Consider the following 24938-nt stretch of genomic DNA (forward strand, 5'->3'; position numbering starts at 1 on the left):
GGCATGCGCTTCCGGTTCGCTGGCGCGTCACGTGACTCTCTTTCCCACCTTTTCCCTTCCTCCTTTTGTTTCCTCTTCCCCTCCTCCCTCTGCCCGGCCGTCACCATGGCAACGCGGAGGGCCGGAACCCCTTTCGTAGCCGCCGCCGCTTCCCCCCCACCCCCCCCCCCACCCGGTCGCCACGTGCGCGGAGGCCTATGGGAGAGGCGCGAGGCGGGCTGCCCCCCTCACCCCCGGGCCCCGCGGCGCCACCGCCGCCACCTAAGGGAGCCCAGGGGCGACGCGGGGCCTGCGGGTGCGGCGTTCCCTTCCCCGCCCGGCCTCGCTGCCTGTGTCTTGCAGCCGGGTAAATCCCGAGGAGCGGCTCGGCGCTGCAGAGGTGGCCTTCAGCAAGGCCGGGGCCCTTTGGCCGTAGGGTGTTCCGTGCCTCCGCCTCAGCGCCGAGGACATGAGTCTCTGGGAGAGACCAAGCGCTGCGGGTGCGGTGCAGCCTGAGGAGGCCACTGAGGTGCCAGAGACAGGAGCTGTGTATGACACGGAAGAGTCGTGGTTTAATGCTTTAAAAGAACCACTTTCCAAAGCTATTAGTCAAATGAGTTGAAAGAAGGAACTACACAGGAAAATCTGAATTAAGATTGGGAGTTTACCTAACTTCAGATTGAACAACCACTGATAAAGCTGTAGAGATGGGTTCCTTATTGGGAGAGTGCTAAAACTTAAAAGAGGATGGGTTGATAACAGAACAAGTCTTGATTGCTTTGTACATGGATATAAACAGTCTGACTTAATACATGCAAATATAAATAACCCACCTTGCTCTAAAGACTGGTGGGTGTACATCATTGGTTTTTGGCATTACTGGTGTATTTTGTGGAGCCTTTGTAATCCTTTGTATCTTTATGTCAATAACTGAGGGAGGATGCTGACAAAACTGAGGATAATTCAGGGATGGCCTTTAGGAATGGTTAACAGTCTGGAAATCTTGCCTCACAGTGGAAGACGTGAAGACCTGCTGACCTTGTAAGAGAGAAGGATAAGGATTGCATGGTAGCAAGGTCTAATAGTTGGTATTTGAAGGAATGAAAAACGGAACTTGTAAGGCATTTAGTAAGTTTATCAATAATGGTGTTTAATGATTGGTACAATTTAATGAAAATTGTTTAGATACTCTGTCACTGGAAATACTGAATCAAGATTTGATGCTGCTGTACTTTTAAAATATGCTTTAGTTTTTTTAGTAAAAACCACTTGTATTTAATTGATGCAAAAGTTAAGTTAGGGAAAGCCTATGGCTAGTGTTACACCAGAGGTGAGGCTCCCTTATGGCATTCATTCATAAAATATGCGACTTCAGTGTTAGTTGTCCAGTCAGTCCTCTTGCCAATGCAGGCTTATCTTCACTTGTTGTTGCTACTTTAGAGACATGCTGAGAACAGAAAGAAAGGTTACATCAGTTGTGTTGCAGCCTTTTTAAAAAAAATCATCTCCAGTCTTTGGTGTCGCTTCAGAAATATCTCCCTACTTGTAAAATATTATAGCCAATGGCCTTGTAGAATGAGAGGGGAATCGACAAATCTCATATCTGTCTGCTGTTGTGTCTTCTGGGGGGTTTTTTTGGTCTTTTTTTTTTTTCTCTCCTTCCCTAGTATGGACATATCAATACTTTAAAAGGTACTGAAGTGGATGGAATAAAATCAGTCTGTTCTTTTCTCTTTATCATCTTCAATTCTTTTCCATGTACCATTGTTAGCAGATTGGTCTCTAATAATTTCCCCATTCTGCTTTTACTCAGTCAAAGTTAATCACTTACATATTTGCCTTACAAAAAGCATTTCTGTAACAAAAAAGTGAAAAAGACTTTGAGTTCACCAGTGATGCAGAATGCCAGACTAGCTCCAGAGAAACACGTTTGAAAGTATGCAAGTTTTCCGAGCTCTGAGTTTGCTGAAGCTTACAGTGAAGACCAACTTTTAGAATATTTGTAAGAATGACCTTTAAATGAGGTAATCCTGCCCTAATGCACTGCTTATTTGCCATAACCCTCTGACTGGTTTCAGTGTGTTCAGCTGGACTGCAGGATTTGCTGAGCAACACACCAGAATCCTGATAAACAGATGGTTTTTAATATATATTATGAACATACATCCAAGCACCAGCCAGCATCCAAACAACCTGGCAGCTGCTTGCTCACGCACTCACCTCTCTGCAGCAGGGCAGAGAATAGAATAGGAAGAACAAAAGCAAGACTACTTGTGGGTCAAGAGAAAGGCAAAGGATAGGTAAAGGGGAGAGGGAGAAGGCAGTATGAAGGAAAACACCTATCGCCTCCCACAAAGAGACCAATGTCCAACCAGTCTCTGAGCAGTAGTTGTCTTGGAAGCCAGCTCCTTCTTCCTCTACCTCCAATTTTTATTGCCGAGCATGATGCTATGTGATATGGAATATACCTTTGATTAATTCAGGTCAGTTGTCCCAGCTGCATTCCCCTCCCAAGTTTCTTGCCCACCCTCAGTATACCCCCCTGGGCAGGGACAACGACAAAGTGGAGAAAGAGAAAGCCTTGACCCTGTGCAAGTACTCTTCAGATGTAGCTGAAGTACTGCTGTGTTATCAATACTGTTTTAGTCTCAAATCCAAAACACAGCACCATACAGGCTGCTAAGAAGAAAATTAACTCTGTCCCAGCCAGACCCAGTACATACATGAACAGTTTTGGATGAAAAAAATTAAAATATTACACTGAGTATTTAGAATGATTTGAATTTAAATTCAGTTTAGAGATTAAATGCTCACGTCATACATGGCATTTCATGTTTCACTTAATCTACTCGAATGAAGAGCACTAATGGAAGATACGATCCTAGTCTATTTCTGTTTCCAGCTGCCAGCTCAGACCTCTTGAGTAAGTTGTGATACCCTACAGCTGCAGAGTAAGTTGGATCAACCACTGATGTAATGCAAAAAATTATTCACCAGAAGACAGTTTTGTAGTGGCTCAGCTCACTGAACCAACTCATCTGTAGCTGCAGGCTGAGTAGATGTGGTGCAGATTGGGAGTAGAGGAGTATGAGTTCAGAGAAGAAGAGCCAAGAACCACCTGTTTGGCAGTAAGCTTTGGTTAGGTGTAATGTGAAACCACACACTCAGTTTACACAGGAAGAATGAGAGAAAATACAAAATGTAATGCAGTGATGTTCAGAAAAGAAGAACCGTTACATTCCGCATGTAGGGATCAGATATTCTAGCCTTCTCATATAAGTAAATAAACAAAATACTTTCTCAAATTGGAATAATTTTTCAGATTAGCAAATATACCTGAAATTGAAGGCTGCATGGAATTTTTGATGCGCGAATTCATGTCGTATAGTTGCACTAATGAAAAGGGGGCAAAAGTGATACAGAATGATTAATTTCACATGAGAGATTACAGAATTTTTCTTTTCAGAATCTTTTGAGCAGACTTAAGATACATTGCAGTAGGCCATTATACTGAAACTGCTAGCATGAATGCAAAGCTCACATGCTTTTTGTCTGTTAAGTATATAGGCACTCAATAGTTTTGGCAATGGGGTGAATGCACTCCGAGACTCAGAGCCTACAACAGCAGGTCTAGGGTGCTGGTGTGCTGCTAAAAAGCGTGTCATATGCATGAGGTTATCGCTAACTCCCTCCCTGACCCCTACACAGAGCTGTAGGGTGTCTCTTTCGCTTTGTGAAACTTGCAAATTGTTCATAGCTGGTTGATGCTGGCTTACGGGGTCAGCAAACAGCAAAGAGTCACAGTGATTGTGTGAAACAGACGCAGTACTCAAGTGACTGAGTCCCAGTTACTGTATTTTGGGATCGACAGGTCTCTGTGAATGTTAGTGGTGAAGATGTTTCTTCTGTTGTAGTCTGGACAAACAGCTGTTTAAGAAATGCTCTGAAATCAGAGCTGGATAGCCTTACCAGTGAACATGGTTTTGTATTTTATGCCATCTTGGGTGATATGTCAGATAGCAAAAGTGAAACTGTGTTGGATGATCTTAACAAAAATGTTAGTCAGCCATGATTTCACCAGACTGATTTCTATCTATTTTAGCATTTCTCTGCAGAATTTAATCATATGCTCCGTTCAGCCTTTTTGTGTTTAAATCTGACTCTAGATGTGTAATACTGAATGGAAATTTGCTTTAGAGGATGTGCAGAGTCTCTTTGTTTCAAGTTGCCAATGTTTTTTTTCCATGTGTCCATCTGCTGTAATATCTTTTTTTCTGTCTTCTATCTCTGCTTGTCTACATTGTTTCTGTACATCCATTGGTTTGGTTGTATCTTAACGTATAGAATGTATGCAGCACATAGCAGTAATTTTGTATCTGTAAATGAGTTGAATTAAAAACCATGAAAGCAACGAGCCAATAACAACGGAGATTTTCACAGTTTGCAGCATTTTACATGGAGTTCTCTGGCCTTCAGAGGCTGAGTTCGTCACAAACTTAGTGCTTTGACGGCCATCTCTGCTAGCACTGTAGTCAGAATGAGAACTGTGTTGCAGAACATGGGATCTTTGTGCTTCATAAAGGAAGCAAAGTGCAGGCATCTAGGCAGCTTCCTTTCCTCATCTTTCTTCCTGAACAAGACAGAAAAAGGCAATATATTGTGGGAATTGGATGCCAGTAAATACAGGTAACTTTTAAATAACAAGTACTGTTGTAGCAGGCAATATTTTGTTCAATTTTTTTCCAAAACCGCCTTCTCTAGAGATCTGATTTTTTCAACACAGGAGGTGACAAACTCATGCTGAAGTCAAGAAAGTTTCAGTCTTTTTTCTAAAATGGAGTTAATTTTTTTTGTTTGGTAATTCATCAGCTTATCTTTAACATTTACAGATCCTTCCTACCCTACAAATACTCTTCCTGCACACCAACTAGCTTTCAATCTAAGAAGGAATGAATATGACACTGATTCCTAAAATGAGCAGAATTGTAGTGAGAAGGGGCAGCTCTTTCGTTGGATACATCTGCGTGGAACTGTGAGTTCACATTTTATCTGCCCTGTGGACTTAAGAAAACACCTAGAAAACAGAGGTAAGAAACTTCTAGCTTTTACTACCCTTTCTTATTTTGTGTGTCCACCTGTAATGTGCTGAGAATGCTCTTAGCTTGGCTTTTACCAGGCTTAATCCTAACTACTTGTAATACAATGTATATGAAGGGAAAATCTTTCCAAATTCATCCACTACTAGTTTAGTTTCATTTCTGTGACTTCAAGATTCTCATTTTGAAGATTTTTTTTTTTCCTGATAGGGGGTGAAAATACGGATGCAGTTTTTCAGCTTAGTAATACACGGTATTTTTCATCTAGGAGGTGAAAGAGATGTATTCTTCCATATCTTTTTACTAGCCGGTTTTCTACAGTATCTACCCTGCTATAGTAATTTGTAACAGAAGCAGCTCCTGCAGGTAAAAACGTTTTTCTGTTTTGTGGCACCTGGATGCATCTCTTGCAGAGAGTAGCCAGTGAGGCATCTCTCTCTTCCACAAAGAAGCTAGCAACTAAGAGCATTTTTAAGAGCAGATTTTTGGTCTGAAAGGGTTTAGGATCTGCTTCCAAGATCTTGACTTCTAAGGGATATCTAAGAGAAGCATATATATTGGTAGTAGGTTTCAAATTAATTTATGGAGACCTGCACTTCTGCTGAAAAAAAAACAGAGGGGCAAAACAGAGTAGGCTGAGGACTTCTGCTCTACTTGTTTCTGCAATAGACATTCTTTTTACATGGCCAGGTCCTGTTTTTCTACCTTTGACACAACCTGCACTGTGTCTAAGTGTATTCTTTCAATTAGCAAGCGTGGCCACCTACTGGGGAAAAAAGCAACGTAAAAATAAATCGGAAATAACAGAATGTACAAAAATGGTAATACCTTGAGCACAGGTGGATAGCCAGCTAGAAGTACAACGAACACAAGAATAAAAATTCAAGTCCCATTTTCCCATGCCCTGCTATTACCATATAATTTTTGTGATACTTTACTTGACTATTCCTCTCTATAAATAGTTCCCTCTTCTTCTGAGAGCTTTATCCTTACCCAGTTACAATCAGATCAAATTAATCCCTTATTTCTAACACCTGCAGTTTTAGCCTTTACTAGATAGAAATTGCACCTGACATGGACAGATCATGAGGCAAGATGTAATTGATCATTTTATTTCATTTATTGAACTACCAACAATTATTGCTTTATTTAGCAGGAGTGCTCTGGACTTTAAGTAAAAACAAATATGACTGAAATATGAAATAAACTGAACACATTAAGAATTTGCAAGAGCTTTAGTTTCCAAGTGGTTGTGGATGTTCTGTATGAACTATGTGGAACAAGCCACATCTGACAACAGAAAAACACACCTACTTTTGAAAAGGGCACCGGAAAGGCCACAGCTAGGTAACAGCTGATGATAACATATGTTACCTGGAGAAGATTAAGTATGTTCACGCCTGCTAGAAGCTATCTGATCATAGTACTGACATGTGCTGTTGAAGCTCCCGACGCTGGAGCAGGTAGGTAGTCAGGTACCCTGACTGCCCAGTGGCCTGGTCATCGGTGAGCAATCGCTGCCCAAGACTCATCTTCCATTTGTAGTAAAGGGTCCTGAAAATTCAGTTTTAATTTAGCTTCCTTAATTTTAATTCCTTATCAAACAAAACTTAGGGCTGAGAATAAAATGGCAACAGCTGGTAGTGTTTGTTAATTAATTGCGGTTAAGGTCTGTATGTTTATCTAAAATTGGCTTTGCCATCATAGGACTTTAGAGAATGGAGCGGGATGTGATTAAATGTAGGTGTTTTGCTGGGAAGGAGAGAGTTTACTAAATGTCACCTGAGAGTAAAAGTCTTTGTAAGAGCAGAGGGGCTTCTAAAACAGCAATGAAACTTGTTCAGTCTTACACATGCTGCTTTTCTGAAGTAAGCCACATCTGTTTCTAAAAGGCGAATACAGTGGTTTAGATACACAATGTGTTAAGACAGAGCATTCACGTGGTGCCTGGGCAGTGCTGCCAGGCCCCTCTCACCCACCTCTGTGCCATGGTATCGATGGGAATTGCGGTTTGCTCTGGAGGAGCAGTCTCAGTATAAAATATTACATTAATGTTTTTATACACGTGACAACATTTGTGAAAGGGGCTGTACTTTTTAATAGAATAATTAATAAAGATTGAACGTTTCATTGGACTTCTCACTTTGTAAGACTTCCTTTCAACCCAGAGAAGACTCAGCCCGCCTGTCTGAAAGCTGGTGAATTTCCAAGGGCTGTAATAACGGGTCTGAGGAAGGTGCTACCTCCGCATTTGGGCCTGAATGATTTCCTTGGGTCACAGCGGTTACAAAACAGCCCTGAGTGGGTTTTGTTTCCTGGCTTTCTCCAGGGGGTGCGCGGGAGGCGGCCGGAGCGGTGTGGCGGGGGCGGGGCCGGCCGGAGCGGTGTGGCGGGGGCGGGGCCGGCCGGAGCGATGTGAGGGGGCGGGGCCGGCCGGAGCGGTGTGGCGGGGGCGGGGCCGGCTGGAGCGGTGTGAGGGGGCGGGGCCGGCCGGAGCGGTGTGGCGGGGGCGGGGCCGGCGAGCGCTGGGAGCGCGGCGGGCGGCAACCCCAGACGGCCGCTCCCGCTGATGTCTCCGAGGGAACGGGCCGCGCCGCCCGCCGCCGTTGTCAGGCGAGCGCGATAAACGGCCGCTGCGGCCCTGGTGTCGCCATGGCGGGGCCGCTGCGGGCCGTCTACGAGGGGAAGTTCACCGACAGGTTTCCCGAGCTGCCCGCTGTGAGTGCCTTGGCCGAAGGGGTCGCACCGCAGCGCCGAGCCGCCCGCCCGCTCTCCGAGCCTTCCCGGGCCGGGGTCTCGCTGCGGGCTGAGGGAAGAGGCTAGAGGAGGGGCAGCGTGCGGGGCAGGCAGGCGCATCTTGCTGCGGGCCCCCCTCTCTCCCCTCCAGAATGCGTGTGGGTCCTTTTTTCCCTCTTATCAAAACGGGGACAAGTAGACAACAACTCGTGCAAGGCGTCAGAGCCCAATTTGACTGGCTGTGCTTATTAGTCCCGTGGGTTTGGTTATGCCTTGCTTCTTGATTGTATCGTTTAGGCTGGAAAGTCACTTCCCACTGGCGGAACGGCTGCGAGTTGCTTCACTGAGGTTTTACCCAGGGTGAGTTGGTTTTTCAGGTGCTCCTTGTGAAACTTGTGCCATGATTTCCCATCAGGGACTGTGCTTTGAGACAGGCCCTAAAAAAACCTGCCACCCCCCAACCCCCCAAAACAAATCAGTGAAACCTTGGTCATTTTTTCTACATGCCGCTTTTTTAGAAATTACTTTTTTATTTTATGTTAGTTTTTTAGTTTTTTGTCACATGGGATCATATAGAATAGCTGGTAGGGTTGTAAAACACTTCTGGTAGTTCTTTTTCATTCTGCATGTTTTACAAAATTCACCATCCTGCTTAGATGAGACTAAATAGAGTTGTTTTTCTCTGGTAATACACTTAGTGATTATTATTAGGAATTATTACTTCTGATGGAGGTCCTTCTTCTTTGCAAGGATGCTTCTCAGAATTGTGCTTTCCGCTGGCCCTTCCACATACCCCTAAAGGGTCAGAGGTTACTAAGACACAGATGGATCCCTTAAATAGCACTAGCTCTTCCTTTAAATGGATAATTAAAAAAATAACAAGTTGGTTAAAATAATTTCTGAAATTCTTCCATTGATGGTGGAATTGTTGAGAATCCAGTTAAAGGTTTCTAAAGTTGGTAATTGTAACATCTACTTTTCATGGAGTATATAGGAAGAACCATTTATCCACCTTAGAGATGGAACCAGGTAGTTGGAACTTAGCAACTGTCATTACTTCTGTTCCTGGTTTGATAAAATTTAGGCTGGTCTATGTTGACCTTATGCTCAGAATATCAGCATCTGCAGAAGCGTATGCACGTGTTAAATCCCTAAGATATCTTCATTTTTTGTTTTTCTCTCTGTGGAATCACACTGAAATGGCTGCAGTATGTTTTCTTCTAATTAATATTTTGTGGATATCTGGTGTAAAATTGTTTTTGCTTTGCCTTAATGCACAGCCCATTACTCCAACTACTGTGAGAAAGTTTCGAAATACGACAAATCCGGCTCCTGGCGTTGAAAGAATATTCTACGGCAGAGCAGATGATCCTGACATTGCAGCTCACTTGACACATGGCATTGCGTCATGTTCTTCACTCAGTGTAAGAGTATGACTGGTTTATTTTTGTTTAAGAATGGACCGCTTAAGAATGTCCTTAATAAGAGCAACTGCTTTCTTTGTAGTCAGGGTTAAAGGTACATAGCTGAGTGACGCTATTTTTTGCATTTCACCACTGTTGTGGATTATCTGAGTTCTGAGGTCAATTCATAGGATTTAATTAGCATGATTGAAATAGGAAAACATTTGAAGTTCAGTGACTTTTATCTCTCATCAGTGACTTAATTCAGTAGTCATTGGAGAAGTTATTAATTTCATTTCAACGTTTATGTTACGTTCCAAAGATGTTATAATAATTTTGACACTTAAATTTGGTCATAGTATAAATTAGGCTGGATTTTCTAATATACGTTAAGAAAAGAAAATCTGCAGTCTTGAAGTTTTATAAATTAACAAGTGGAAAAACTTGCATAAAAAGAAAAAGTTCTGTCTCACAATGTGTATTTTATGCAGTTTTATGTATAAATACAGTTTATTTTTGCGACTTGGTAGATGAAATTATGTGAGTGTAATAATATAAGATTTCATTAGAACACTTATGATCAAACTTTTGTTCATGTGTGTGTGAGGGAGTAGCCGTAGTGAAGTGTGAATGGTTAAATTTTGGTTTTCTTGCCTCTTGTGTTGTGTGTGATGTCTTTAGGCAGCTTCATTGATAAATCCACTTCCTAAAACTAATTTTCAACAAAAAATACAAGACAAAAAAGAAGCAATCTACTTCAGTAATCGTGAAGCATCCTTGGGCAGATCACATGATCAATCTTCTATGTTACCCGAGGGCTTGGATATAATTAATACTACATTTGGAAAAAAAGTCATTCAAGGTAGGAAAAACTAGTGTTAAAACATGTTTCTTCTAAATACAAGATAATCTGCAATTTAGTGTCTAGCATATTGTACGCTCCCAAAAATCTCCGCTTAATAGAAAAGATATTATTACAGCAGTTATTGAAAGGCATAAAAATTACAGATTTTTTTCAGTTACAATGAAGAAACAAGGAACTGAGAACTTTCGTAACTAGTAGAGCTTTTGGCTCTGTTCCAGGAGAACTGTTTAGGTAGCTGACAACTTAACCTTCTTTTTCCCAACTATTCTAATAGGTCTAATAAAAGATACTACCTTGACCTGTAAATCTTTCCTCCATAGATGGGAGCAAATCACTTGCATGTTGACCATGTAACTCTTGCAACAGTTATGTTCATCCCAATTTTTGTGATTTATTTTTTTTCCTCCTAGTCTCATGTCATTATGCTGTAAGATTCCTATAGATTGATTAGAAATGTGCTGAGAAGTATCATTCTTCCACAGCATTAGCATCTTATCTAAGAAAATACCGTTTAAGAACCAACCAAACACCCATCCCTCTTACCTCCCCCAACCATGTATTTATTCCTTGCTTTCCAGATGTGTCAGCTGGAGAACTTATAAATCCACCAAAAACTTTTGAGGAAGTGGATAAAGAAGCCAGAGAAGGACATGACCTGTACATTGTGTCACACAATGATTATTATGTGGGTAAGTTCAAAGGCTGATGAGAAACTGCATAAAAAGTTCTAATATAAATGAAGGTAATGGTTCCTCTTTGTGTCTTCAAGATGTAATTGTATGCTATTTTTTTGAGATATAAACTATTAATTTTTACTACTGTATTAATATAAATTGTTTTTAAAAGTAATAATGTGAAAAAAACTCCTTCTGTGCAACTGAGAGAGCATGACATGTTTCTAGAATTGTAGATCACTTCGTGGTGATCTTACACTGTAAGAACGTAATGAGGGAGCTGGAAGCCTCATTTCTTTTGGGTGCTAATTGAAAAGCAAAGTATTTCCAGGAAATTAGAAACTCATAGATGCCCTGGTTGCTAGCAGAGTTTGGCATTGTCTGTGCCACTGAGAGCAATCTCAGGCTTAAAACCACAGACTGTGTGCCTAATCCATTCCAGTACTTTTACCTCTGGTTCCTCTTTTTTTATCAGGATCCAGACAGATTTTCAGGGCAGTTAAAGACTTTCTGATGGGGAGCTTGGCATCAGGCTCTGGTTGCAAGGAATTTCAGGCTGCTGACTCTGAAATGCAGGTTCCTCAGCCTACAGCATCCTGCTTGTGAGTCTGTCCCACAGCCTCTTGCCCTGTCCTTCCAGCGGGCTGTGCCTCTACTGTTTCAGCCTCTGGGGGCTGTACTTAGGTGAAGTGGCCTGCTCAGAGATGGTTACCCTTTATCTCATAGGTCTGCCCATGAGCAGAGTAACAAATAGCGCTCAGAAACACAGTACATGTATTTGCAGCTGCTTCTGTTTTTCCCAGTTCCATCATTTCCACTTAGGTTGCTGCCCTGTAAAATTATTATTATAAAAAATTTACCCACTGTACTAGTACTAAGAGTGTTGTAACTGTAGGCCAAATATTTAAGAAACTGCAATACAGGTATTTCAGTTGTAATAATGTAAATTTTATATGGGGGCAGTCACATAGAAGTTAATTTATAGCGCTGTGTTCGTTCACTGAGAAATTCTACTGCAAGTATTACTGGTATAAATTGGCCAAACCTGTAATTTTTGTCTCCCTTCTTCCCCACCTTTCTTAGATATTTCAGTGGCATTATTCGTTATCCATTTCTGTCTCCTTTGTAACTTCCGTGCACAAGATCATGGAGCGACCAAGCAAAACCAGGCAGACAGTACAAAAAAAAAGTAAACTATGTGCCCCAGTTTTGAACAAGAACATAAAAATTCCATGCTGCCATGTAGCCATAGGAAGCCCTTATTAGAAAGCATGCAGTAAATAATATTTTTTTGAAAGCTCTAATTGCCATTCTTTTCCAAAGGTGATTGAAAAGAGCTTTTCAGTTTTCAATTGAAAAGAGCAGTTCAAGAAAGAATGACTTTTTTCCTGTGGCAAGGAACATGTGCTTGCAGCTCACTTACAAGAATATCACATAATACTGTATGTATGTGGAACTTCATTTTATAGGCAAGTTCAGGAACAAGTAGGGTAATACCTTGTTTATGGTGAAGTCAGTTGCAAAATTTCCGCTGAAGTCAACATAGCAAGAATATATCTGAAAGTACAGCACCTCAAAAACATTTTTTCCTTTTGGCATTTTTTTTTAACCAATAGTAAATTAAATGATGCTCAGGTATGGGCTTTATAAAGTGATTTGTTTGTGTGACCCTCACTACTTAAGCTACCTAGAATTTTTTCATTAATTCTGTTGGGCTTGTCTTTAATCAGACATAAAAGGACATCCAGCTGTTTTACGACTGAAGCAGGTTTTTGCTTTTTATTTTGCCTTTCATCTTCAGTTTTGACAATGAGATTATTCCTAACTACTTAATAAACACAGGGAATGCAAATTAGTTCTATTTAGTTGAACAAATTGTTCGCTTTTGCTTTTTCATTTCATTGTTTTTTCTTAAGAATGAAGATACTTAGTATATTTTTTTTCCTGAGGTGTTTTATACAGTTTAAATGCTTACTTTTTCCACAGGAGAAGCAATAAATAGGAAATATGACTCACCAAACTTCAGCAAGTCTTTTGTTTATGGAATAGAAACCCCCCACTTCAAAGATGGGCGAAGTGTTTCAAAATCATTAAAATGGCTCAATGATCTACAATCGTAAGTTGCAATGAGTTAACTAGTTAATTAGTGGAGTTCTCGGGAAGAGTGAGTCTTCAAATATGAATATAGTTTTACATCTCACAATTTTATCCCTAGCTATATTGAACTGAACAGAAAATAGAAGGAGTAATTTTTAGAATAGTTTATTCAAATCAGTTCTACCAAAGTATGACAGCACTTGGCATGTCTTTAGCATTACATAAAGACACATTTGATTTTAAATAGCAAGCAAGATTTTTCAATTACTGTATTTGTGTTTGTCTCACAGAGGAGTTGATGTTTCCTTCCAATGTATAATATTTTTTAATATTATTGAAAAATTGTTGAATATTGTTAATCAGATACTTGTGAGAGTTATTTTCATAATTTGTAGGAAGACAGAAGCAAAAATTGTATCAAAACAAAGTGATGGTTTCAAGGGAAAATTTCAGCCTCAGCTTGGAAAAGGCCTTGATCCGTAAGTACCAAAGGTACCTTCCAAGAACAAAGTTCACTCATGTTTGCCAAACCTCCAGTATCTTTGTCTGCCTTGAGTAAAAATTATAACTGTGTGCTCAGTGCTTCCACTTCAGCATTCAAGTTACAGAAAGGGACTTTCTACTTGCCCTAATTAGGCTGATAAGTATGCAAGTTACTAATAAGGGCTCTATTGTGTCTATGTGGTGAAGTTAAGTCAGTGGTCTGTATCTGAATAGACCAGATTTGTACCAAGCAAATTACAAGCACACTTCATTATTTTTTTTCCTGTCATTTGCAGTTATTTCGTAACTGAAATGTCTCACCTGTTGTTTGGGGATTTGACCATTTTGCTTACTCTGACACTGGTTTTGGTCATCTTTATTACATCACCAGTATTCTCAATTTACTACTTCCTTGGAAAAGGACATGGAACTAAATTGTGTTAATTGTCTAGCAGCATGTATCAGTCTCAATTGAATCATTACAATGCTTTATATACCTCAGGTGATCTGGAACAGCTTTTTAATTTTACCAAACTGCTTATGAAGGGCTACAGTAGTCCTAAGTACGCTGTGGTCAGGATCCAGCTGTGCTACAGATACTGGGTTCCTGAATGTGTACAAAGGCTGCCTTTGCAGATGCTCTAGATTCCTTCAAAAGGGTATCTGAAGACTCACAAACAACATTACTGACTTTGGTAGCAAAATTTAATTTTAAGCTCAAGATCACAGGCTTAAGTGACTGGAGAACTATGCCCATAGTACCTGTAAGGAGTGAACACAAATGTGAACCAGTTTCTCTTCTCCCCTTTTCTGTGTCCTAGCTTACTGTGAAGTAGCCCTGGAGCGTGAGCAACGTGAAGCAGTATGATCAGTCAGGGAATATGGGTTGCAGTGCAAGCTCAAACCCAGCACTAACATTACAAGACAGATAGAAGCTAACCAAATTACATTTGGTGAATTTTATACCATCCACGTCCTATGTGTAATATGGCGAGGATAAAAAACCCCTACACGTGATAGTTTTTAGACGACGGTGCTTCCATCTCTGGGGGTGTGTGTTTTGTTTATTTGTTTTGTATTTTAGAGCAAAGTACTGATTCTCATTTCAATTTTGATGGATATTTCTGATTCATGAAAGGGTTTTAATTGTTAAACATAGAGATAAAATAAACATTGCATCTTTTTCAGATGAAGAAACAAACAGTTCTTTAATGTCACCAAAGGCATCTTAATTTTCTGGCAAATAAAACTGAGCCAAGTTTCCTAGATGGACATTGGCTCGGCTGCTGGTTTTGATAAACACAAAATTGCATGTGAAAAAGCAGAGATGTGATTCACTTTTTCCACTTCAGCCCAGAGTAGTTTATTTGGAGATGTTATTTGAGTTGGAGATCGATTTGTCCTAAACACTCCTATTGTTTGACTAGTATGTTTTAAGGACTTTTCTCACTTATTTCTGTCATTGTCTTAGAAAAAAAAAATATAGCATAGAATGTTTTTCCATTTGGTTGTGTTATATTACAAACAGCAAATATTCTAAACAGGTATATAAAGGGATGCTTTTCTGGAATGGCAACTTTGAAGCAAAGTACTGATAAACGTTTCAGGTGAACTATGTGTGTCACCCCTAATTATATAACAGTTGATAACTTTTTTTTTAATAATAGCACAGGGTTTATTTTGACTATTAATAAACTATTTGCCAGTTAACAAAGAAATGTGCTTATTGACAGTATAGCAGAAACTATGAAAGTTCCCCCAGGCCGTACATTTGGAATGTTACTTCGTCCAGATGAATATGGTAAGTTCAGGGGCAGAATAAAATCTTATTTTGTTGATGAAAGTAGAAGTAGTTACTGTTGGCTGTGTAGTGTGTCATTTTCCTAAAATCTTAGAGGCAGAGTACAAAAATTTAACAATGACAGTAACTTTTTGAAGGAAAATTTGAGAAGAACTGAAGTTGCTCGTGAGAAAAAAAAAAAAAAAAGTCAGAAATAAAGAAACGAGGTTTTGGATGATCATGTTGGGGTTGGGTTTTTTTGTTGTTTGTTTTTTAAAGCTTCTGTATCTGTATGTAAACAAAATCAAGGACAGCAGAAAAGTCATACTGACATCTAAGTGACAAAGTTAAAATGGCTGTTCAAATCCATTATGCCTCGTTTTTTCCAGTGCTTCTATAAAAAGAATAAACATAAGCAATAAATATGAATAATAAGGTTTGGAAGGTAGCAGGGAGACAGAAAACAGAACAAAAAGAAAAAGTTACTGGTTTTCATTACGAAAAAGTTTTGAAAGCTAGTCAACTCAAATAGTCAATGTTGGGATTAATGGTGTTTTAACCTTATGTTAATAACTAAGGAATACAGCAAATAGTTAGGCTGTAAAAAAATGTAAGTGGCTCAAAGCTGCTTAACTAGTCAAAACTAGAGAAAGCTTGTTCAAATTCTGCATGAGCTTTTATATATGCTTTATTCTGTAGTGTAATAAAGTTAAATATTTAAAATGGGTAAATATGCCTTACCTTTAAGGAACAGCAGAAGGAACTGAATAAAAAATTTCATTATTAACAAGTAGAAAATAATGCATGTACATTGCTGTTAGAAGGGGATTAGGTGAGCTACCTCTGTTTGTTATTGAACTCTGAATGGACTTCTTGCATTTAGAACGTGACCTTGGTGTCTTGGGGACTTGGATGAGAACTGTAGCTCAGTGTTTAAAAATACTAGTGAGGTTAGGATATGTAGAAAATGGGAAGAATAACACAAAAATAGTACATTATCTTCCTAGAAATCAATGGTATAAAATTATCTGAAATATTACATTGACTTTCCCATTGGTTCCTGTAAGTATTGTGAAATGTGACAGACTGGAAGTGATAGATTAATAATACATGTTCTTTTGTTCTCAACTATCTAGACATCAATTTACTGCATTTGGAAGCTTCTGGAAGCAGTAGATGGATTTGTGAAGCTATAATATGATGATTCAAAATTATTGATATCAATTGATATTAATTATAATTATTTTTATATTAATTGCATATGAGTAGAGAAACTATTGTGTGGACCATTTGATCGGTCAATGAAATGGCCATATGAGATGTTCAGGAGTGCTGAAAATCAGCATCTCAAAACTGAAATTCTCCTTTTCCTTAAGACTGTAAGCCATTTTTTTTAAAATGTCCATTTTCTCTATATGGGCAACTAATTGAGGAAGTGTTTATTTTTAGGAGTTGGTGATCTTCTTCACTACTGGGTTCCACATGAGTTCCTCTGTGGTAAAGACCAAGAGAAAGCTGTCTTGACTGCAGTTCGGCAAAGTTTGAAGAAAGACAACTATGAGAATTTTGACATGTTACTGGAAGCATTCAGGCATTATGATAAGGTTAGTGCTTTGAAAAAAGTGTAAATTTAAAGCAATGTGTGACATTAGCACTCCTGTGCTGTGGAGGTACAAACATGAAGAAACATGAGTGTAGCAATATAAATATAGATAAAGTCTATAAATTGATAGTTACCATGTGTTTAGTCTACTGTGATAGGTTGTGGAATGAAGCACAACAGTATTTGGAACCATTCACAACAGTATTTGGAACATCCAAGTTAACAGTGAGCAAGAAATGCATGATCAGGAATAATCTTAGCATTTTTTGTGCTTCAAAATTTGGTATTTCTTCTCAAAAGAAAAACAGTTCAAAGGATTATGTTTATATTTTCTTCCAAGCTGTACTTTCTGACTAAGCCACCAAGCATCAGAATTTCGGATCTTTTATTTTTTTCTCTCTGAAAAAAAAATTGTAATTGAAATTTCATATATAACATTAATTGTAATGTATACAGAATGATTGATGCCTTACTTTCAAAAGAAATCTTGGCTTTGCCTCAATGTTTATGATTAGATTGTTATCTTGTCACAATACCCTGTCACACTCTTTTACTCTCAAATCACTGTATTATTTAAGGTGAAAATTATTTTTTGATGCTTTTATATTCAGATTTTTAATTTCTAAATTACTCGGGGTTTCTTCGTACTCAGTAACGTAACTTGTCTGAAATGGTATGCCTGGCCCTATATATATGTATATATTTATATATACATGCGTGTGGGTGTATACATGTATAAAACCCCATATATTTCTGTATTCCTTTTGATGATGCCTTTTTATGATGGCTATTATAACAGCTGTTTTGTTTTATTTGTAATAGAACGCTGATGGAATGATAGACAAGGGTGACCTACGGAAGTCCTTTTTTCAGCTTAATCTTAATCTAGATGATGAGCTCCTGGATTCCTTATTTGACTATTGTGATTTGGATAAAGATGGTCTGATTAATTATCTGGAGTTTGCAAACTTTCTGAACTGGAAAGACAAAATGGCTATTAAAGAGTTTGAAGAAAAAATAATTACAAAAGGTAGATGATGATACTGGGAAATTGCAGAGATTATCTTGTTCTTGCAGCAGCTATTGAAAGGACATTGCTGTTGTAGACTAGGTGCTCCTTTAGAAGGGTGGGATTTAGCAAGTGCATTGCCTACCACCAGCAGAGCCTCAGGTACCAATGTATTTCAGAACCCTGGAGTTCAGTGTGGCATGTTGAGAACAGCCCATAAATCAGGATAAAGTAAAAAAATCTCTTAGGATCATTATCAGAAATGCAGATGGGTTTTCTTACCTACTTTATATTTTTTTCAAGGATTCAAGCAACGGTTTTTACTCTTGGTCTATAACATGCTGATAATAAATTCTGGCTGACCATTAACTTTTGTTTATAGGGAAAAAATTAGATGCTCCTGTTCTGCCTCAAGACACAAAGATAAATGATGAGCCACTGCTGAAACAGGAAGATCTTTTGTTAAAAGAACCAGGAAGCTCAGAAAAGACACCAAAAAAGCTTAAAAGATCAACAGATCATGTATTTGCAAACTATCAAGCAACTTCTTCGCAGTATAATGCTGTAGTAGGTGGTCTCCCAACAACCTGTAAGTACAGTGGACTGTACTCACTTCTGAGCATTATTTAAAACAAAATCAGGAACAAGTTTAAAACTTATTTGCTACAGGTTCTACTAATGTACAATAGTGAATTAATGTATCTAAACTAAGTTTATTTAGGATTGTGACTTGGAAGTTGGCATGGCTTGGATGTTTGACATGGTTAATACATTCAAAATGTGAAAGTTAATGTAGGTCTTTGGGAAATTATGCTAGTATATTTGGGAGAACAGTATCTTCTTGGAATCACCTAAAAATGTTTTCAGCTGGAAGTACTGGATAAGTCCTAGACTATTACTGCAAGATTACCTGTTGTCATGCTTCACGATGTAGCTGAAGCTAGGAATTCTAAAAATACAAAAAACGAGATGAGGAAGAAAATTATATAATTTGTTATTGAACCTAAGTGAGATGAAGTATCAAATTTGTTCTTATTTCATACAAAATTTTTTATCCTCCCTGGCACTGTCTTTGCATAAAGGCTTTATCATGCTACCTTTGATTTCCACAGGCTATCCAGTGTGTGGTGTTCCAACTGTTCGTTCAGATATTCCTGCTCCTCAAATTCGCCGCATCAGTGACAGAACTAATTATGGTGATCAGGGCAATGCTTATGCATTATTGTTCCCTTCTGTCTTCAATCAAAAGGGAGTGTATGAAAGCGATCTTTTAAAAACAAGACCAAAAGCAGAGGTATAGTGCATTTCTTCAGAATACTCTTCCAAGATAAATGTACCTCTAGCCATGCGGGAGTGAAAACTCATATTATCAAATAGGTTGTAAAATTAATTGTTTCAGCATTACAGTCTTTGCATCCATTCAACTATCTGAAAAATATGTGCTCTTCACATTCAAAGTTATTCATAAAGGTGGTAGATATTAATTTTATTGAGCTCCAACTTCAATAAGTAATGTAAGAAAGTACGTCAGGTTGTTGCTACTCACATGCTCAAATGCTGTGTCAAACAAGGTTTAGTAATTAATCTAGAGCTTCAGAGTCTATGATTTATAATTTCTGCAATGTGAGAAGAGCAAAGCAGCTGTGAGATTTTCATCCTTGCACATATTTGCATTTCTGTGCAAGGTCTAAAGCAACATGATTTAATGGTAAATCTAGCCTTACTTTGATTATGTGGTTGGATGGATGATCTCCAGAGATCTCTTCCAACCAAAGTTATTCTGTGAGAGTATGTCTTTAAAAGCTCCACAAGAAGATTTTTACAGGTGTGTAAAATAGTTTCTATCACAGAGGGATGTTCAGTAGAAAATTATACCCAATGTGTCCCTCTTCAAACAAACTTGCAGGTTTTGCTAACGGCAAATTTAGCAAACTGCTTGAATATACCTTTTAAGTGCTCTGCTGAACCACCAACGTAGGCTGAGATCTACAAAGGACTTACGCAGTGATCGAGGATATAGGGAGTCGCACACCAGTACTGTGCCATCTCATAGTTCTGAAGAGAACGATAGTGTGTGAGACTGCAGGGACATACTTGAGGACTAAGATTTTTCTATCTGGTATTTCTGGGGGCTGCTACCAGTCTGTTACCTCACAGGCCAGAGCTTCTCCCACATAAATACTTCACTGCTGCTTCACTATTGTTTACTTTTTTGCTTCTACATTTGTATGCATTTTCTAGTGAAAAAATATTAAGAGATAACTTCATTACCTGAAATACAGTTTATGAGACAATTGTAACAAAATGTAAAATTCCAATCTAAAAAGAAAAAAGACTTGACAACCTCTCCTTCTCTACTAGTCATTATATTAACTATTCAGTCGCATTTGAATGTGGATCTGGAACTTGAGTATGTGTCTTACAGAAAAGAATGTTGCTAGTTAATGGCTAGGGATGTAAAAGTGTGGTGTCATGTTCTATACATACCCATAAAACAGCTTGTCAGAATGTTGTGTACATGGGCACTTACCATTTTATAATCTGGCTCTGAAGCAGGAAATCCATGCGTGCAGAATATAGCTAACAGCAAATAGAATTCATGCTTCGTTGAGAAGCCCATTATACCTGTCAAGCACTAGATAGAAATCTCTGAAGTTACAATGTGGCCTGAGATGTCATACTCCATTGTAGACTACACAGACTATACGGAGTTCAGTACCTAACCACCTCTGAGTGTGTTAAATCACCCTATACTCAGGAAATGGACTATTTCAGTATTTTAGTGATGGTCTTTGATTTATTTTGCTATGGAGCATTAATCTTTTCAAACATGTAATAGCTAATGAAATTATTATATGAAAGCCCAGAGTCATTTAATGCTACCAGGTTTTTAGAGGCTTGTAGAAATGAATGTGAATTCTGACTATAAAGCAGTTTCATGAGGTGAGTTTTCATGTTGCAAAAGAACAAAACAGTTCTAGGACCTGCTGGTTTCTTCACTGGAATTTGTCCCAGTCTATTGAAGAGAATAGAAGTTATGTAACTGAGTAATAGCGTGTAATTTATATTCAACATGATCATGTTAATAATCGGTAAGGGTCAGTTTAACCCTGTCTGCACGCTTGATAGTCTGTGGTTTAGTCAGTGATTATTTTATGACTGTTGATGAGCCAGGACAGAGTTGTATTTTGATATGGTGAAGCCACATTATGAGAGCGTGTAGTCCTTTATTGTCCCTGCAGTGGTATCCTGTAGTGGAGTATTGCTTTTAGTTCTAACTTTTAAATTTCACTAGCTTATTGAAGACATTAGACCAAATCTGGTTTGTTTTCTTCATGAGTAATATTATTAATTTAACTGAAACAACACCTGTGCTTAAAGAAACAAAATTTAATCCGTGTTTTCGTCATGTGATTTCAGCTGGCATAAACTGTCATAATTTATTGGTACATGTAATAATTTTTATATATAATATATATATAATTTGCTGTACTGTGGTTTCGGCCTATATCAATACAAAAGACAGTTTTCGAGAAAGATGACAAGGTTGATTTGATAATGTTACGCATTTTACTTCATCAAAGCATGCATAAAATCTCCAGAGCATAAATATAACACACATGCACACACACATGATACAATTGAAGAAGCCAAATGTTTGCTAATGTTAACAGTAGTACAAGTCATGTCAATATTCTTCTAAAGCCCCATTCGTTGGAGTCAACAGATCAGTGTAATGAGGCATGGAGCAGGAAGCATCCAAGTGGGAAAATACAGAAAACCCCAACTTCTGTTGTATTACTTTGGTGTAAAACTATAGCAAGACCCGAAGTATATGTGAACCATTTTGTTTTAGTCACTTCACCCACTTAGCTATACTGATTGAAGATCTTGCCTATGGTATTGTTGCTGTGAAATGCAGACGATGGTATAATCTCATTTGTGTTGGTAACTGCAAACAGTAAAAATACAATGGATAAACACAACTTGACTTACAGCTTTTAAAAAATGTTTACTTTTCCCTGACTCTTCTGTGTTTTAATGCTGAAGTTGCATCACCATTACTTTAAAAACTAAAGGCAATTTTGTACACTGCAGCTTTCACCCCAATAAGATTCAGATTTACTTAAATAGGATCTCCTTTGGTTAAGGATGCAGGATGCGGTATGTAGTTTTTATTTAAAACTGGGAACATATTCGTTGGTAAAGAGAGATTGATAGTGTATGTAAAAGCTGGAGTCTATATAGTTTAAAGAAAAAGCTGACCGGAATTACATGAATTGTATTATTTTGTAGATTGCACAAATTCTCCACAATATTGGTGTGAACATTTCAGATGAAAGGTTTGAAGAGCTATGGAAGCAAGCCTGTATGAAACACCAGAAAGAAGAGGTTTGTGTAGAAAGCATCATGAATGTACTGGATGAGATACATGGATCACACACAAAAAATACTTGCTAATTTTAGGGTTTGGGAATTGCATTTATTTAAAGTGATGTCAGTCATAATTCTGATGCTGAATACAATGAATATTTTCAACAACGTGTATTTACAGAAATGGAGTTCACTGGTTTTTCTTTCTTAGTAGTGGGTTCACCACATATATATGAATCTTGCTGCTATCATTGCAGTTAGTAGGAACTGATATCAATAGGAATAAAAGAGGATACGAAATGTTTGTAAACAGAACGCAAACATTTATATTGTATTTTTTATTTCAGCTTTCTTACAGTGTTTCTAAGACTAATAATACTTTGGACATATTTTGCATTTTTAGGGTTTTTTTTTCTTTTATAAATGGAAGGACACTTTTGAAAATACTTAAGATAAATGCTTTAGATATGCAGGACCTCTTAAAGATTATGATCATAGAATGGCACCTTGCCTTGCTTATAATATTGTGTGATTTCTTGTCAACAAAATGGTAGCTAACAGAGATCAGGTTGCGGTAAGTTTTTAAAAGTTTATGTGAGAAAGTAGTTTACAGTAAGATACTAAGGAAGCTACATAGTCATGGGATCTAAAGTGTTGTCATAAAATAGATTCTGTGAGAACCAATGGATTAAGAAGTGCAAAAATAAATACCCAATTGTGTGGCAGAAGGCTCATATTCTTTATGCAAGCTTATGGCTATTTGGTAGTAGTATTCAACTTCACCCAGAAAAAGAACGCATATTTAGAAGTGTATGTGCACATTACATAAAAAACACAGGCTAGGTAGTCAGAAAAGTTTAGGAGGGCTTTCAAAGAGCTAACTGTTCACCTGTGGTCAATGCAGTTTCTTGGGAAGAGGGATCTTGAGGATCATTATGGAAATCTCAGTGAATATATATGAAGTATAAACAATGGAAAGCAAGTAATACTAAAATTGGCAACTGTGAATCGGAATGTTCACTCCACCTACAGTACTGAGCTTGGTATAAAACAAATGGAAATTGTTTGCTATTGATAGTGAGAATGATTACTTTTAAAGTTTTCCACAGTAATTGAACAATGAAATCTTAATATTCAGGATTTCAGGAAGGATATAACTTTGACACCTGTTGGTGCTTTAAATACCTTAGTAAGATTTGAAGGATGTTGCCAGTCAAAAGTTGTACTGAATTCTACAATCTAAGTAAAGATGCAATATATTTTAAATACTAGGAACGCATGTGTAATATCAGCTTAAAAGTTTCATTGTAATGCTTTACTCACCTCATTGTTAAGATTCTTTTGCCAGTGTTCTAGGAACTTGTAATTTACTAGCTTGTTACATGAGATCCACAAATCAGTTTATGTTCTTTACTTGCAGTGTGGGCTTTCCTTTGCCCCAGCGTGTGGAAGGGCCCTAGCAGTACGGACATTGTTTGCCAAAATGGCAATATCCAGATGAGCTAGTCTCTTACTGTTTGGTGTGTTCAGGTCCAGTTCCTCCAGTGGTTATTGATAAAAATTCTTCTTTATCAATACACACTGTATTAATGGTACAATATTATTGTAGCTTTAATAGTAGCTGTCTTACATGAAGTAGAAAGCAAATTCTTTCTGGTATCTCCAAGGGAGCAGGTGGTGGAAAAGCTGCTTGGTTAAGGCAGCTTCTTTCCTGCTGTGAATGAAAATTGTTCTGCGCAGTTGTTGCCTTCCCTTCCCTTCCTTCTGGAACTCTGGGCATGCACTGGGAAGCATGCAGGAAGTAGACTGCGACTGTTGTGGTTTAAACCCCGGCTGGTAACCAAGCACCACGCAGCCACTCACTCACTCCCCCCTCACCCAGAGGGATGGGGGCGAGAATCAGAAAGGAATGTAAAACTCAAGGGTTGAGATAAGAACAATTTAATAGGTAAAGCAAAAGCCGCACACACAAGCAAAGCAAACAAGGAATTCATTCACCGCTTCCCATGGGCAGGCAGGTGTTCGGCCATCCCTCTAGGAAAGCCGGGCTCCAGCACACCTAATGGTTACAAACACCATAATGCCAAATGTCCCCCTTCCTCCTTCTTCCACCAGCTTATGTACTCAGCATGACATCGTATGGTATGGAATACCTCTTTGACTAGCTTGGGTCAGCTGTCCTGGCTGTGTCCCCTCCCAATTTCCCATTCCCCTCCAGCCCTCTCTCTGGCAGAGCTGGAGAAACTGACAAGTCCTTGACTTGGTGTAAACATCACCCAGCAACAACTGAACCCATCAGTGTGCTGTCAGCGCTGCTATCACACCAAATCCAAAACACAGCACTGCACCAGCTACTAAGAACATTAACTCAATCCCAGCTGAAACCAGGACACTGTTCGAACTGAAATCATGACAGAAAGATGAATGTGCTGCTAATTCCAATTGAATTTATGTCAGGATTTCACTGCCTTCAGTGAAATTCTCTAAAGCTCCTCTTCTGTTTATATAAGGTGTGAAGGAAGTATCCTTTACCTTTGTTGTGGTACGCTTCCAAATGCATCAGACAGAATTGCTTTCTTTTTTTTTTTTTTTTTTTTTAAAAAGTGTTCTTCAACAGAAAATTTTAGATGAAAGATTTAAGCTCATTCAGGGAAAAACAAAAAAAAAATAAAATTCCAGAGCTGTGTGTGTGCACATATGTGTATATATGAGATCTGTTGTGTTTGTTTAGCAGCTGGAAATTCCTTCCTACTATAAAGATACTTTCATTCCTCTGCTTTCAGTAGAATCTTTTCCTTTGACGGTGAAATGAAATTAACGGTGTTCTTGGGTAGTTGGC

At 38.5% G+C, this 24938-nt stretch overlaps 1 protein-coding gene across 1 annotated transcript; it reads left to right on the forward strand.

The window, feature by feature from the left end:
* Positions 1-7617: 7617 nt before the first annotated feature.
* On the forward strand, positions 7618-23781 carry EFHB (EF-hand domain family member B). The gene is made up of 13 exons (XM_055710319.1): positions 7618-7793; positions 8109-8171; positions 9092-9235; positions 9896-10076; positions 10658-10768; positions 12740-12869; positions 13246-13329; positions 15067-15134; positions 16563-16717; positions 17539-17746; positions 18108-18314; positions 18838-19019; positions 22022-23781. Exons 1-13 carry the CDS (start codon positions 7728-7730, stop codon positions 22184-22186), a joined length of 1764 nt encoding a protein of 587 aa, XP_055566294.1. The 5' UTR covers positions 7618-7727; the 3' UTR covers positions 22187-23781.
* Positions 23782-24938: the final 1157 nt, after the last annotated feature.

The sequence above is a fragment of the Falco cherrug genome, chromosome 4, assembly GCF_023634085.1.
Source record: "Falco cherrug isolate bFalChe1 chromosome 4, bFalChe1.pri, whole genome shotgun sequence".
Taxonomy (NCBI): domain Eukaryota; kingdom Metazoa; phylum Chordata; class Aves; order Falconiformes; family Falconidae; genus Falco; species Falco cherrug.

Bases quoted from the DNA above. Each gene is read 5' to 3' on its own strand.
- EFHB (XM_055710319.1), top strand. From the start codon at position 7,728: ATGGCGGGGCCGCTGCGGGCCGTCTACGAGGGGAAGTTCACCGACAGG. The intron at 10,769-12,739 runs GTAAGTTCAAAG...CTTTTTCCACAG, and splicing joins ACACAATGATTATTATGTGG to GAGAAGCAATAAATAGGAAA. The intron at 15,135-16,562 runs GTAAGTTCAGGG...GTTTATTTTTAG, and splicing joins ACTTCGTCCAGATGAATATG to GAGTTGGTGATCTTCTTCAC.